We start from the raw sequence: 16,515 nt of genomic DNA, 5'->3' as shown, positions 1-16,515 counted from the left end.
TGTGTGTGTGTGTGTGTGTGTGTGTGTGTGTGTGTGTGTGTGTGTGTTTGGTTTGTTTTTCTTTCTCTTTGCCAACACTTTCCTGCCTTGATTATCTGGCAAAATCTTATTCCCCTTCCGAGACCTGTTCTACCCGGAAATAACCACTATTAACCTTTTCATGACTTTTCTAAGACTTCTGTGTGTCTCTACCCAAATGTAATTAAATGTGTCTGTAAAATTGGGGGATACAAAAACAAGAGCACAAAATTTTGCAACCTTCTCTTGTAACTTTTTTTTCCATTCCAGAGAATTGTTAAGCATGGCTGCATAGTCTTATAGTATTGGAAATAACATAAATTATTTTGTCATTCATCTATTTAGGTAATTATTGTTTTTTTTTTTTACTGTTATTGTCACAATGCAGTACACATCTTTGTGTATATAATAGTTTACATGGTTGTTCAATTTTTTTTTTTATTTTTTAGGATAAATTCCCAGAAGTGGAATTACTAGTTAGAAGCTTGTACCACTTTATCCTCTCTTGAGCAGTTTAAGAATCGCCATATGAGCCTCCTATAATTAAAGTACTCTCATTTCAGGTCATTTTTTAAAAAGCCTTGTTATTCACTGGATTTTCCATTTTTTTTATAGTTTATTCATGTTGCAATGATCTCTTCCTTTCAAACGTACAATATTTTAGTTCATTATGAGTTAAAATGACTTTTGGTAGTTAGCTTAGTAACTTAAATCATTACTTAATATTATTTTTATTGAGATACAGTAGTCTAAAATGCAAATAAATAAATAGGGATAATTTTATTTTTTCTCCATTATTTGGCCATTTAACATCTGCATTATAAGAATTGGTTGCTAGTCTTCTTTGTATACCATTGTATTTGCTTGAAACATCAACCATTTAATCTAGCAGATTTTCTTTATGTTAATTTAGCTTTATTTTTTAATAGAGTTAGTGCACTGAAAGGCTCCAAAGGAAAAGACTGTGAAATTCCTGTACCTTTGGGTATTTCAATAACTGATGAAAATGGTAAAATTATAGGTAAGTGTATTGTAGATTCTAAGGTTGTGAAAAATGTGCACGTTTTCTAAAATTGAGATCTGTGGGGAATAGCACCTCTTAAGTTTCAGGATTTTTTTTAAACATTAAGTATTTTAGCTGCTAGTTTATAAAACAGCTTTTAAAAACATTATATAACAGTTCAGAGTTAGCTGCTAGATTTAAAATTATTTTAAAGATGTAAGAGTATTTACTCGGTTTTAAAACAAATAACTAGCATTTTTTCAACCACTTGCAAAAGTGTTTTCTTGGGGTGAGATTTTTAATAGAAATTTGATGCTATCGTTTAGCCCTTTAGATTTGTAAACTGGAATTTCCTGGCATCTGTTTCTGAAAGAAAAATGTCATTAGTGATTAGCTCCACTTACTAATCTTTGATTTAAGTATCTTTATCTCTCTTTTTAAGGAGAACTCAATAAAGAGAAAGACAGAATTTTGGTAGCTGAAGGAGGTCTTGGTGGTAAATTACTTACAAATTTCTTACCATTGAAAGGCCAGAAACGAGTAATTCACCTTGATCTAAAACTTATAGCTGATATAGGCTTGGTGGGGTAAGTATCATTCATATTTTTATTTTTATACTTTCAGAGAGATAGTTCATGAATAGGAAGTAAATATAAATGGTAATTTGGGGCCAGCATTATTTCTAGTTCATGGAATTTGTGTATTGTTGTGTACTTTAAGAATATGCTGCTTAAAAAAAAAAAAGAATATGCTGCTAATATTGCCAACATAGAGTTTCATAGTCACTATTCATTTGTCAAAGATCATAGCAACTGAATAGGGCAGTGGAAATGTTAGAAAATAAATAAACACAGAAAAGTCAATCAAATACAAAAGAATGTTACCAAGTATTAAAGAATAAAATCAGAAATCCAAACAAGCCACATATTAAAAAGTGTATGGAAGGAAATAAAAAGTAGGGGAAAAATGACCAAGATATTCTTACAAGTCTTAATAGAGGTATTGAAGTATCATTAATCAGATGGCTAAAGGCCGGTACAGATGATCTCAACCATCAACTTTACACACTATTGAGCACTAAGCTGGATCTTGCTATGACCGTTTCCCTATCCTTCACTCTCTGTTTAGGAGCTGTCCATTCTCAGTGCTGCAGACCTTCCAATGTTGTCCTCTTCCACCAGCCTCCATTCTTTCATCAAACAATGCTACTTAGCTGTAGGATTTGCAGTGCTGGCACATAAATGGAGGGAGATAAATAGCAAGATAGAAAGTAGATAAAGGAAGGGAAAACTTCAGCTTTGCCTGTCTCCTCTCCCTTCCTCTCCCAAGTCCCACTATAGCATTACACAATAGTCAGATGGAAGGCCTCAGGAAAAGGGAGGGGAAACTGCTGCTCTACTCCAGCTGCCAGTTCCATGCCTTGCTTTTCCATAGCTTCTTTCTAAGCTCTTTCATCTTCCTCTTCCCACATCTCACTGCTTCTTTACCACACTCTTCACTCTGAATCCCTCACCTCTTTCCATGCCTGTTTAGGTCTTACCAGCAGTGGCTTAGAGTTCACAGAGGCCTCATTCCTGCTGAAATTGTAACAGAGAAAGATGTGATCCTGGCATTTAAGCTTGCCATTCGCATTTAATATTTTCAATGAAACATAGTTTTGAGGGTTATGAGTCATAGGTTCTGTAATACTATATATTTTTAGGAACATTATGGACTTAATAGGGTTTTGTGGATAAGACTGAGAATCCAGCCATTCACTTTCTCATTTTGTAGGAAAATATGTTTCAGGTTCCATAGAGACACCTTTACAGCCTAAGAAGAACATAGCAAGGCTGAGTAGTGAATAAAAGTGGGATGGCGATGGCAGACTCAAGTGAGACTGTTTGGGTTAGAATCTCAAATCCTCTGGAGGCTGGCTGGATGGTTTTGGATACAGTCTCTCTAAAGCCTTTTTTTTTTTTTCTCATCTTTAATAGTGGACGGCAGTAGTTCTCACCTTAAAATGTTATTGCTGAGTAAGATATTGCATTTGCAGCATAATACATGCCTTGGATTTATGAATGCTTGATGAATGAATGGTAGCTGCTATTATCATCATTATTGCCAACTTATTGGAGACCACATATAGTGATACACTAAGCTTTTCAGAAGTGGACTTGATATTAGTCAATAGCAAGCATCATGATTCTAGAGCACAATGTTTAACATGTATGCTGGTGCTTTTAAATTAGGTAACTATTCTTAAAAAGTTGCTAATGTGAATACCAGCATAAGCAGATGTCCTTTTAGCTGGTTTCAGGAATGAACTGAACATTAGAAGAAAGGTATCATATAACTAATACACTTGTACTGCTGTTTTCAAATCTGGTCTTTGCATAGGTTGGATTTCAGCCTCTAAAATTTTCATTAGGTACTTGTCAATAAAAGTCTCAGGTATCTGTTCTTCACCTGGTAGCTTCCTTTTTCTTGTATTTTGATATCTTTGGAAATAGTTGCTTGCATTTTTCTGTGTTTAATCATTGTTATGAAAATATGAGGATATTAGAAAGAAATAAGCAAGTCCAACTAATGATAATCATGGCAAAAATGATTGCAATTTGCTTTTCAAAAAGTTACAAGAGCCTAAGTGTAACAGGATATAAGAAAATACTGTATTTCTAGGGGAAACAAGTCATTAAGAAATCTCACATAGTTTTATTCTAAATTTATTATAGAAATATTTTAATGAGAAAAATTGTTTAAAGATCTCCATTAAGAGCATATACATTTTTATAGAATTCCAAATTAATATTTGTAAAATGTTACACCATTATTCCAAATGAAAATGTGGCAGAGTTTTGAAAGATCTTGATTTGAATGAAAACTGTGAAGACAGGGATCACGTCTGTCTTATTGATTGCTATATTTCTCCTGCCTAGTATATTGCCTGGCCCAAGGCAGTGCTCAATAAATATTTGTTGGATAATTTTTTTAAATTGAGATATAATTGACATATAACATTATATAAGTTTCAGGTGTACAGTGTAATGATTTGACATTTGTATATGTTGCAGAATGATCACCACCATAAATCTAGTTAACATCTGACACCATGTATAGTTACAAATTTTTTTTCTTGTGATGAGAACTTTTAAGATTTACTCTCTTAGCAACTTTAAAATATACAATATTATATTATTTTTTTTTCGGTACGCGGGCCTCTCACTGTTGTGGCCTCTCCCATTGCGGAGCACAGGCTCTGGACACGCAGGCTCAGCGGCCATGACTCACAGGCCCAGCCGCTCCGCGGCATGTGGGATCTTCCCGGACCGGGGCATGAACCTGTGTCGCCTGCATTGGCAGGCGGACTCTCAACCACTGCACCACCAGGGAAGACCTACAATATTGTATTATTAACTGTTATCACCATGCTGTACATTATATCCTCATGATATTGTTTTTACAACTAGATTTTTTTTTTTTTTTTTTTTTTTTGGGCCACACAATGTGGCTTGCGGGATCTTAGTTCCCCAAACAGGGATCGAACCTAAGCCCTCAGCAGTGGAAGTGCAAACTCCTAACCACTGGCCTGCCAGGAAGTTCCCCACAACTGGATTTTTTTTTTACCTTTTCACCACCTTTGCCCATTTTGTAACCCGCTCCCCCCCCGCTGACACACACACACACACACACACACACACACAAACACACACACATACATACATTTTCTGTATGCATTCATCCATTGATGGACACTTAGACTGCTTTCACATCTTGGTTATTGTAAATAATGCTGCAGTAAACATGAGGTGCATATATCTTTTTGAGTTAGTGTTTTTGGGTTTTATTCTTTTTGGATAAACATCCAGAAGTGTAATTGCTGGATCATATGGTAGTTCTATTTTTAATTTTTTGAGGAACCTCCATACTGTTTTCCATAGTGGCTGCACCAATTTACATTCCCATTGGTTGAATAAATTTAATGAAAATATCTGAATGAAATTTAGGAAATCATCTCTTAAGTGGCCCCCATTCCTAGTACTTTCTTTCATCCATTGTGGGCCTTTCTTGAGGGATATTTAGCAATAAAATCAAGGCCTTTAAAACAGCCATGTAGTTTGATCTAGTATTTCCTTATCTAGAAATTTACCTCAAGAAAGAAATTAAAGGTATATGTAAAGGTTCACTTCAGCGTTTAAAGTTTTTTTAAAAAAGCTTGACAGGGCTTCCCTGGTGGCGCAGTGGTTGAGAGTCCGCCTGCCAACGCAGGGGACATGGGTTCGTGCCCTGGTCTGGGAAGATCCCACATGCCGTGGAGCGGCTGGGCCCGTGAGCCACGGCCGCTGAGCCTACGCGTCCGGAGCACGCAATGGGAGAGGCCACAACAGTGAGAGGCCCGCATACGGAAAAAAAAAAAAAAAAAAAAAGCTTGACAAATAATTAGTGCTCATTTGCAGAAAGAATAAAAGAGTTGAATGTTTATCGCACCATTTGATGTTAAGGTGACTTAACATTGGTGTATGTCTTTCTAGCTGTATGCGTATTTTTTGCAGAGTTATTTATAACAGTAAAAAATTTGAGACCACCTAAATGCCTAACAATAAGAAATTAGTTAAGTAAATTACGCTACACCCTTGAAATGCATTCACCTTATATAATTCAGTTTGAAAGGAGGCCGACCAACTGTGAATAGTCTTTCAGCAAAAAAAGGAATCAAAGCTGAATCTGATCAAAGCTTCATATCTACCAATTTATAGGAGCATGTTAACTGACATCATGGGCATCAGCAGAAAAATCCAGACTATGGCAAAGAAACTACAGGACAAATGGCCCAGTTTCTTTAAAAATAAAATTGCAAAGGGGAAAAACCTGGAGAGGGAGCCTGTACCAAAAGAAATTTAAAAGGCACATCAACCAACTGTAATATGCAGACCTTATTTGGGTCTCTGTTTAAAGAAACCAACTTTAGAAAAATTATTAAGAATGTATTAATATTTGTTTAAGCTAGGTGATGGCTAAATAGGATTCATTACTTTGCTAGTGAAATGTCCATATAAAATGTTTTTTTTAAAAAATACAAAAAACAATATAAGAAATATTTTGTCAGTATTTGGCTAGAGATAGTGAATTGCAGGTATTTTTATTAGTTTCTTTATGTTTTTCTATGATTTACAAGCTGTTTTTTTTAACATTATTTGATTTACTGTCAATACTGAAACATCTTTAGTGTTCACCATAAATTTATCTTTACCTTTTCTATAAGTATATTTTGTTCCTCAAGTTTTTCAAGATTATTTTAAATTTATACTCTACTTTTAATCCCAGCAATATTCAAGAAGTCTGCTTCTTGAAATGTTAGGAATTCAGAGATAAGCAAGTATTTATAATGCTGATATTTGTTGTAATGTATAAATTTATTTTCTTGTTTCAGATTCCCAAATGCTGGAAAATCCTCTTTGCTAAGTAAGATTTCTCATGCAAAACCTGCAATTGCAGATTATGCATGTAAGTATAATTTGCTTTGTTTTTTTAATGTGTAGAGGCAAATTTTTAAAGACTAATCTTCGAGTATGAAAAAAATGATAACTGGGGTAGCCTTAGTTTGAAAACTCTTGGCAGACAGAGTACATGTATTTCCCATTAATCTTTGAAACCTTTAAAGCTCTCAGCAAAGTTCCTAGTACTGCTTATTAGACACTTTGTTGCATTTATTTGTCTGTTGTATAATCATTATTCAGTTTAGTTAACAATTTTATGAGCACCTACCCTTTATCAAACACTGTGATAAATGCTACGAAGGCAGAGATCAATTCCTTCATTCATTTAGCAAGTATTTATTTCTAGGAACTATCAATAACAATAAATTCTGGAGTTACAAAGGCTGGTAAGCAGAAGTGAATACTTCTTTTGTTTTGATTTTTATTGAACTTACAGACAAGTGGGGGAAGGCGCATATCTCACTAATGAATATAAGAGAATATAATATGGTTCTATGAAAGAGTGTAGGTGACTGCTTTAGATTTCTTTGGGGAAGTGTGATGGTGAGGCTGAGATATGAGCAATAAATATGAGTTAATTGGTGACAGACAATGGAGGTGAGAGTCTTTCAGTCAAAGGAAATAGCATGTACACAAAGACCCTGTGGTGGCAGGGAGTAGATTTGTTTGTCTAGAGAACATGTAGTAAGGGGAAGAGGGAATCAAGATGAGGCTAGAGATGCACGTGGAGACCTGTGACATAGGCCATATAGGCTGTATTTGATCTCTGTGGCTTAAGAGCAGTTGATAGCTTTTTAACAAGGGAAAACACAACTGGCTATTGCAGTAGCTGGATGAGATATAATGGAAGCTTACAGCAAGAGTAGTGAATGAATGTGATAGGATCTTTGCCATCATTAAACAAAATGGCACAGATTGACATTAACATGGAAAATAAAATTAAACCATTCTAAAATTGATAAAGTAGAGTTAATTTTGTACTAGCTGCTATAAATCACATGGCCAATATTTATTGTTACAATACAGGGGATTCTTGAGAAGGAAAGAAGAAGAAAAGCAAAAAGCCTAGGAAGGAGGCTAGGGCAGGATTGATGAAGCGTGAGGATAACTAAATGAGAAAGGACCATAGAGAGATTTCACCCACAGCCCAAGTGATAGAAACCTAAATTCTGCCCCCACCCTCAGCACCTTTACCATGCTCTTTAAAGTTTGAGACAGGCACTTTGAGGCCCACTAATTAAATTACACCTGTGCTTTCGAAGATTATAAAAATCTATATTTTGTCCTTTTCCAAGTATATGATAAATAGCAAAGATAATTATACCTTTAATTTCAACAAATGAGAACATAATCTGAATTAGGTTGTTCACAGAAACGAAATATTATTTATTTTATACATGACGCTAAGACAATTTTGAGAGTATAAACCTTTATTCTAGCCTCAATTTATTATTGTTTTTCTTTTAGTTACAACATTAAAGCCTGAACTCGGAAAAATTATGTATAATGATTTCAAACAGGTGGGTATTTTTAAAATAAGACACTTGGTTAGTAATGAAAGTACTTGCCTTAGTGCTTAGATTTTATAATATTTGGGAGTTTCTGTGGTGTTAGGGGGAAAAAGTAGCAGGATTTTGTTTTTGATAAGTGAAGCCATGATCAAATCAATTCTGCTGACCACTATCAGAGTAAAAATATTGTATTAGAATATAATTTCTTGTTCATCTAAAGTTTGGGTCTAGTTTGTCGTTACAACATTTATTGTATCTTAATTGCCTTAATCAGTTTGTCCTCATTGCAAGTCCATATTTTGCTGCCATATTTGATTATTGATTTTCATTTCCTAAAAACATTTTCTAAAGTTCATGGATGTAATTTTACTCCAACTTACTGTTTAAAAAAAAATTAAAAAAAAAAAAATTTTTTTAATTGAATGGGATCCTCGTCTTAACTAGCTATTTAAAATTTATTTTTCCCTGCTACGGAAGAACTTTTGAATAATTAGAATAAAAACAAATTAAAAAGGAAAGTAACAAAATTTTTAAAATGTTTAATATGTGATCAGCAGGTGCATCCCTTGGTATTTACCCAAATAAACTGAAAACTTATGTCCACTCAAAAGCCCACACACGGATGTTTGCAGCAGCTTTGTTCATAATTGCCAAAACTTGGAAACAACCAAGATGTTCTTCAGTAGGTGAATGGATAAATAAACTATGTACATCTCAATAATGGAATGTCATTCACACTAAAAAGAAATGAGCCATCAAGCCATGAAAGGACACAAAGGAACCTCCAATGTGTATTACTAAGTGAAAGAAGCCAATCTGTAAAGGCTACATACTGTATGATTTCAACTATATGTCATTCTGGAAAAAGGCAATACTATGGAAATAGCAGAAAGGTCAATGGTTGCCAAGGATTAGGAGGAAAGAAAGGTTGAACAAGCAGCACACAGGATTTTTAGGGCAGCGAAACTATTCTGTATGATACTAGATACATGTCATACATTTGTCAAAACCCATGGAATGTGTAAAACCAAGGGTGAACCCTAATGTAAAGTATGGGCTTAAAGTGATGATGTATCAGTATACTTTCATATAATCCATTGACATAATTCAAAAGACATAGAAGATGTATATTTACAATAGTGGTATAACAGTAAAATTTTTTTAAAACCGACAATTATATAGAATGTTAAATAATAATTAAAATTATAAGTACAGGATAATATGAATTTAGAGAACACTATTTAGAGGAAAAGACAACATTATTGGTAATTTTAAAGGGAAATCAGTAGAAAACCTCTGAAGAGAATTTCAGGACATGAGACCTACATGTACATTGCTTTGTCACATAGCTCCAACTTTCTTTAAAACTGAAATTTTTAACCACACAGGCAGTGTGTGTAGAGCATTGTTTCTCATCCCTTACTGTACATCAGAATCATCTGGGTAGCTTAAGAATAACAATGATAAATGAAGCCTGGGCCCCCGTGATTTGAAACCAAACGCCTTGGGGATAGGGCTTGAGCACCTGTAGTTTAGAAAAGTTTCTTAGATAATTATGATGTGCAGTGAGGTTTGAAAACCACAAGTGTAGAATAATGGTTAGTAACTCTTATAACCTCCAAAAGGAGTATAGTAACACTATTTCCCTTACTTTTTAAGAGTGGTTAATAGTTCTGGTAGAATATGAACAATAAAGAAACAATGGTACCAAATAACCATTTACATATAGAATAAAACTTAAAACTACAAAGCTATACTAAGTCAATTTCTGCTGAATTAATATCCTTATATATTTTTAAGAATTTAGAAAATTGAAATTCTTTGAAAAGTTCATACTGAACAATATATGGAATTCTAAAGAGAATTTAAGTGATTAGTAATTGTTAAACTAAGCCATAAAATTCCTAGATTGTTAAAGTAAAAAATGGGACTAATTTCTGATAACAAAGGACTTTGATTCTTAATACATTTATTTTGTTATAAAGGTATCCTGACTTTATAGAGATGCAGTGGTAATCACAAATTAAGAACTGTTTATAATTGAAATATCATGAAAATTGTTGGATGTAATTGTATTTGTGGTTTTCATTTTTTTTTTATTATCATACCATTTAATTTTGTGTTAGATATCAGTAGCTGATCTTCCTGGTTTAATAGAAGGAGCACACATGAACAAAGGAATGGGCCACAAATTCCTCAAGCATATAGAAAGAACTAAACAACTACTTTTTGTTGTAAGTCACATGCATATCAATGTAATGTTTAAATGAATGTGAGAACCAGTGAATTTAGTTTTCCTAGAAATTTTTTATAATAACATTTAAAGATAAAGTAGCAGCATATATTATTCCACTAAATCTATTTAGATAGGGGTCAGATACAGTTAGTAATCTTTATTTATAATATGGGGATGGAAGTGGCATTGTTTACTATGTCAGATTAAGGTTTGGCCATACTTGTCAGGCTTAACTCATTAAGATTTTCAATATACTACTAAATTATATAGGATCAATTTCCTACTTCATTTCTGGTGTTCAGTTATATATGAGATTGTCTGTATTGGTATAAATTGTTGAATCTGTACTAGTTTCTCATTAATGATTGTGGTTTTATCAGAACAATTATAATTATCTTAAAACGTCAGTTTCTCTCATTTCGAATTACTAAATTACCAGTAGAGTATAGATTGAGAAATTACTTTTAGCTTGAGCGAGTAAAACATTTCAAAACAGAATTGTATAGCTGTTGTTCTTATGTTAAAAGCAGTCTTTTTCCCTTTTTTTTTTTTTAGGTTGATGTTTCTGGATTTCAGCTTTCTTCCCAAACTCAGTACAGAACTGCCTTTGAAACCATACTACTGCTTTCAAAAGTAGGTTTTCTGTTTTATATCTGGTCTAATACGTAGGCACATAGGACTGTATGGAATAACGTATGATAATTCGAATAAATATATAGTCTGCCTCTACCTTTTTTTTTTTTTTTTTTTGCCGTACGCGGGCCTCTCACTGTTGTGGCCTCTCCCGTTGCGGAGCACAGGCTCCGGACGCGCAGGCTCAGCGGCCATGGCTCACGGGCACAGCCGCTCCGCGGCATGTGGGATCTTCCTGGACCGGGGCACGAACCCGTGTCCCCTGCATCAGCAGGCAGACTCTCAACCACTGCGCCACCGGGGAAGCCCTGCCTCTACTTTTTAAAGCTTTGATGTTAATTAAAAAATTATCTAAACTTGCTGTCTCCAGTTTTGCGACGTTCACCTGTTCCTCAAACTGTTGTAATCATTAAAACCTTCCTTGATTCCAAATCCCTGTTACATACTTCTCAGACTGTATCTTGCTTAACTTTTATTCCTACTTCTTAGACTATTTCTCAGTCTACTTTTTAGGTTCTCTGATACTCAGATATTTTGCTATGTTTTAGATCAGCTGCCTATTGAACATCTTTGATTGGATGTCCCATTAACTTCTCAAATGTAATATGTATAGAACTGAACTCCTTTTTTTTTTTTTTTTTCTTTTAATTCTCCAGCCTCCCCCAGAACTTTACTGAATATGTAAGCCAGAAACCTCGGTGGTAGTGATTCTATCTTTCTTACCACCTGTGTCAAGCCCTGACAGTTTTATATCCTAAATTTCTCTGAAATGCAAGTACTTGTCTTCACCCACACTGTTATAATCATCAACCCCTCTTACTAGAATGTTCTAAGTCCCTCCAGCTTGTCTCCCTGCTTCCAGTCTTAGTTCTCTCCAGGCCATGTTTTATATCACAGCTAGAGTGATCTTTGTTAAAGAACCAAGCAAATGTTTGTTCCCTGCTTAAAACACTTTGATGGTCTCCCATTGCTGTTAGGTTAAAGTCTAACATGAACATGGTTTATGAGGTCTGGCAAGGTTGGGTTCTTACCAAGCACTGTATCTCTATTGTTCTCCTCCCTCTCCCCACCCCTGGCCACACCCCATACATTCTATATCCAGCCAATGATTTCTCTCTAACACAACATGATGTTGTTTATCTTCAGGACTTTTATATCCTATTTCATTTGCTACTTTTTGCCTGTTATTGATAACACTGCTGTGAACATTTGTGTACAGGTTTTTGTGTGGATATGTTTTCATTTCTCTTGGGTATATACCTAGGAGTGGAGTTGCTGGATAATATGGTTATTCTATGTTTAACATTTTGGGGAACTGCCAAACTGTTTTCCAGAGTGACTGCAGCATTATACCATTTTACAATCTTACTAGCAATGTATGAAGGTTCCAATTTTTCCACATTAATGTCAACACTCATTATTGTCTTTTTCTTTTAGCCTTCCTAGTAGGGATGAAGTGATATTTCATTGTGGTTGTGGTTGTGATTTGCATTTCTTTTTTTTTTTTTTCTTTTTTTTTTTTCCGGTACGCGGGCCTCTCACTGTTGTGGCCTCTCCCGTTGTGGAGCACAGGCTCTGGACGCGCAGGCTCAGCAGCCACAGCTCACGGGCCCAGCCGCTCCGCGGCATGTGGGATCCTCCCGGTCCGGAGCACGAACCCGCATCCCCTGCATCGGCAGGCGGACTCTCAACCACTGCGCCACCAGGGAAGCCCTGCATTTCTTTAATGAGAAATGATGTTGAGAAATGTGACTAATGATGTTGAGCATCTTTTTATGTGTTCATTAGGCATTTGTATGTCTTTGGAGAAATATCTATTCACATTCTTTGCCCATTTTTAAAATGGGTGGTCTTTTAATTGTTGAGTTGTAGGAGATCTTTATAATTTAGATACAAATCCCTTATCAGATATATGATTTGCAAATATTTTCTCCTATTCTTTCAGTTGTCTTTTCACTTTCTTTAGGTTGTCTTTTGAAGTACAGAATTTTAAATTTTAATGAAGTCCCCTTTGTTTATTTTTTCTTTTGCTCATGCTTTTCATCAGATATACGAAACCACTGCCGTAATCCATAGTCACAAAGATTTACTTCTAAGCATACTTAACTTTTTCCAAGAATAATACAGGTATAGCATTAAGCTGTCACTATCTAGTTCTGAGTTTTATTTATGTGCTTACTAGACGTCCAGATATCTGTATTTGGCTCTAGGCACAAAATCACAACTGTCTCTAGGATGTCATATGAGCTAAAATGTATTAACATATGACTTAACTAGTAAGCATTTTCTGCATTTCCTTTGTTAATTAGTTTTGTGGTTATTGGGACTTACTGCATTTCAGAGGTGAGAATGGGCCCTAGATTACCCAGGCCTATAAAGTAAAGAAAGACATTACCAAATAGGTGATTTATATAGATATTTTAGTAAAATTATTTGGTTTTTCTCTTTGGCTTAAAGGAGTTGGAGTTGTACAGAGAGGAACTTCAGACAAAACCTGCGCTCCTGGCAGTTAATAAAATGGACTTGCCAGATGCCCAAGATAAATTCCATGTACTGATGAACCAACTCCAGAATCCTAAAGGTAAACCCATTCATTCATTTAGTGCCAATTTAATGAATACCTGCTATTTGCAGAGAGTGCTAGGTACTATAATCAGTGGAAAAGAAAACTGAAAGTTGCTACTCTTAAAAAAAAAGTATGTTTGAAGAAAGAACACATACCATATGAAACTTCTAAATAACACTGTAAAAAATAATATCCCATTTCAGAATGTGTGATATGGACAATAAGTTAGAGGAGACAGAAGGAAAGAAAGATTAATTTGAGCTGAAAATGTCAGGCATCATCAAGAAGTAAAACTTAAAGTGGGCTCTTAAAGAGTTAATGGAATTTGGATCAGAAGAGAATAAAGTCAGCATCTACCTGTGAAGTCTGTTAACATATTTCACCAGTTCTAGAACTTCATTCCCCTAGTACATCATGAATTTTAAAACAGAGCTAGTAGTTCTAAAAAGAGGTATGGGGCTTCCTTGGTGGCGCAGTGGTTGAGAGTCCGCCTGCTGATGCAGGGGACACAGGTTCGTGCCCCGGTCTGGGAAGATCCCACATGCCGCGGAGCAGCTGGGCCCGTGAGCCATGGCCGCTGAGCCTGCACAGCCTGAGCCTGTGCTCCGCAACGGGAGAGGGCACAACAGTGAGAGGCCCGCGTACCGCAAAAAAAAAAAAAGAGGTATGTATCTTTGCAGTGCCAGGTCCGTAGATCTCCGAAGAGTACTAATCTTCTAAAAAGAACTTGAGTCACTATGTATGTGTGGTACAGAATAATAGATGCTGTTACTCCAAAAGGATTTGTTTGAAATTTGTTCCTAAATGGACCATTATGTGTAAAGAAATTTAAAGGGATTCTCCATAGTTTTGAGTATTGACCTTTGCAGAACACTCTCTATCGTACAGTGATGACACTTTCATTTTTCTGAGTCTAGTAGAGGACCTTTTGCACAAATGAGGAAAGTAGGGTGGAAGGTAAGTAGTTAACATGTTTTTAAATAGGCCTAATCTCTCTTTTTATCCTTGGGATAAAAACTGGGGAAACTAAATTATAATGTACTAGGACTATCAGGCAGCACCAGAAGATCCTCTCTCCCCTCTCAAAATCTACCCCACACCCCGTATAATTTACATATTGGGCTGTCCTTGAGTTAATAAGTTACTTTGGGATGTAAATATTCTCTGGAATATTTATAAATAAACCTTTATTCCTTAATGTCATTTGCTTTATGAGGTCATTAGATCTATTTGCTGGCTGGTCTTGCAGAAAAGGGAACTTTCAGAGGAGGTACCACAAGGAAGGGTAATTCAGGAGTTTGTGGCTATTTTGGACCATCATAAAACAATGTAGTCCCCTCAGTGATAATTCCTGAGTTAGCCTCTCAGACTTCCTTGGGGGTAAATGAATCTCAGAATCCAAGCTCTGTGTTGGTTTGGCTAACCTCTTTTAGGCAGCCTTTCCAGTTCATGTCAGTGTTGATCCATCCCATCAGTATGGCATCCCTACTTCTGTTGCCTTGGTGGCAGGGAAGAACGAAAAGTTATATAATGGCTGTCAGCCCCTGTGGGGTGATAGATTGGATTCATCTAAAATGATGAATTGAACTCCTTGAACTCTTTTCAATTTTAGTATGGCTCATAGCACCAGTGATGATAAGCCATTAGGACAACTAAAGGCCACCTGTGTGCTGAAGCAAGCTAGAATATCCCAAATCACAAATGATGTTATGTTATAGGAAAGTTCTTTCAGAAAATCTATGTTGTCTTACTTTATTGAACCGCCCCAAAACAAAATTTATTGCTTCTGTAAGTAAATCATCTTCTGTGATTCATCTTTTACTTACACTTAATTTTGTTTAAAATATATTCATGCAACAAATATTTATTAAGTACCTGTCATGTGCCAAGAACCTTACCATTGTCACTAGTAAAAACCAAAGGTTCTGAGACCTTATTAGAAAGAGAAGGAAAAAAGAAATGTAAAATGCTTAGTTTTCGGTTCACTGGTTCACAAATCAAACCTCTAGCATAGTTTTGACTTACTTTCAGAGACAGTGAAAATCAGCCTAGTTTTGTGTTCTTTGTTTCAGATTTTTTGCATTTATTTGAAAAAAACGTGATTCCAGAGAGGACTGTGGAGTTCCAACACATCATCCCCATCTCTGCAGTTACTGGAGAAGGAATTGGTGAACTAAAGAATTGTATAAGGAAATCTCTGGATGAACACACCAACCAGGAAAATGATGCATATCATAAGAAGCAGTTGCTTAATTTACGTATTTCCAATACAATATCTTATAGTGAGCTACCATCAAAGAATGCTGTTACTAGTGCCAGAATAGATATAACTTGAATATGTTAAAAGTGATACTGAAATTGCGTTCATTTGGAAGCTTTTCCACAGACATACTTTTTAGAAGGTTAGTTGTTACTAACCTGGTGTATATGCCATCATTCAAGAACCATACTTTTTAAAGATGTTTTGTACTTAAGTCTATCAACAGTAAAAAAAAGTAACTGAGGGTTAAAAATGACAGTTTATTATTTTATGGCCAATTCACCTATAATAAAATCCTATAATATTCCTGTACATATGTCTCTAGTGAGATCATTTTTTTAATTATATAAAGGATTCCTTATGAGCAACTAGGTTTTGTTTGTTTGTCTTTAAGTCTGTCATGTACCTGGTTCTACTAAATATATAATAGTTCTCTTTTTTGGAAAACCTCAAACCCTAAATTTGAACATATTCAGTGATAATAAAGACCATTGATAATCAGTAGATAGATCTTTGTGATTTCAGCTTTTGGAAATTTCTCTTTCTTAAGTATAAGAGTATTTTTTTTTTTTTTTTTGCGGTATGCGGGCCTCTCACTGTTGTGGCCTCTCCCGTTGTGTGCTCCAGACGCGCAGGCTCAGCGGCCATGGCTCACGGGCCCAGCCGCTCCGCGGCATGTGGGATCCTCCCGGACCTGGGTACGAACCCGTGTCCCCTGCATCTGCAGGCGGACTCTCAACCACTGCGACACCAGGGAAGCCCCAACACGGGTTCGTACCCAGGTCCGGGAGGATCCCACATGCCGCGGAGC

At 35.7% G+C, this 16,515-nt stretch overlaps 1 protein-coding gene across 1 annotated transcript in view; it reads left to right on the top strand.

The window, feature by feature from the left end:
• Positions 1–16,206, top strand: part of GTPBP10 (GTP binding protein 10) — a 21,010-nt gene extending 4,804 nt beyond the window's left edge. The window contains exons 3-10 of the mRNA XM_029234488.1: positions 948–1,039; positions 1,464–1,608; positions 6,432–6,505; positions 7,966–8,018; positions 10,136–10,243; positions 10,801–10,878; positions 13,336–13,459; positions 15,517–16,206. Coding sequence (XP_029090321.1) covers positions 948–1,039; positions 1,464–1,608; positions 6,432–6,505; positions 7,966–8,018; positions 10,136–10,243; positions 10,801–10,878; positions 13,336–13,459; positions 15,517–15,779 — 937 coding nt within the window. The 3' untranslated portion in view covers positions 15,780–16,206. The remainder of the gene's footprint in view (positions 1–947; positions 1,040–1,463; positions 1,609–6,431; positions 6,506–7,965; positions 8,019–10,135; positions 10,244–10,800; positions 10,879–13,335; positions 13,460–15,516) is intronic.
• Positions 16,207–16,515: the final 309 nt, after the last annotated feature.

Source organism: Monodon monoceros, unplaced genomic scaffold (genome assembly GCF_005190385.1).
Source record: "Monodon monoceros isolate NGI ecotype Baffin Bay Population unplaced genomic scaffold, NGI_Narwhal_1 Super_Scaffold_2, whole genome shotgun sequence".
Taxonomy (NCBI): domain Eukaryota; kingdom Metazoa; phylum Chordata; class Mammalia; order Artiodactyla; family Monodontidae; genus Monodon; species Monodon monoceros.
Note: the sequence above shows the minus strand (reverse complement) of the source record. Positions and strands in the feature narration are given on the sequence as shown.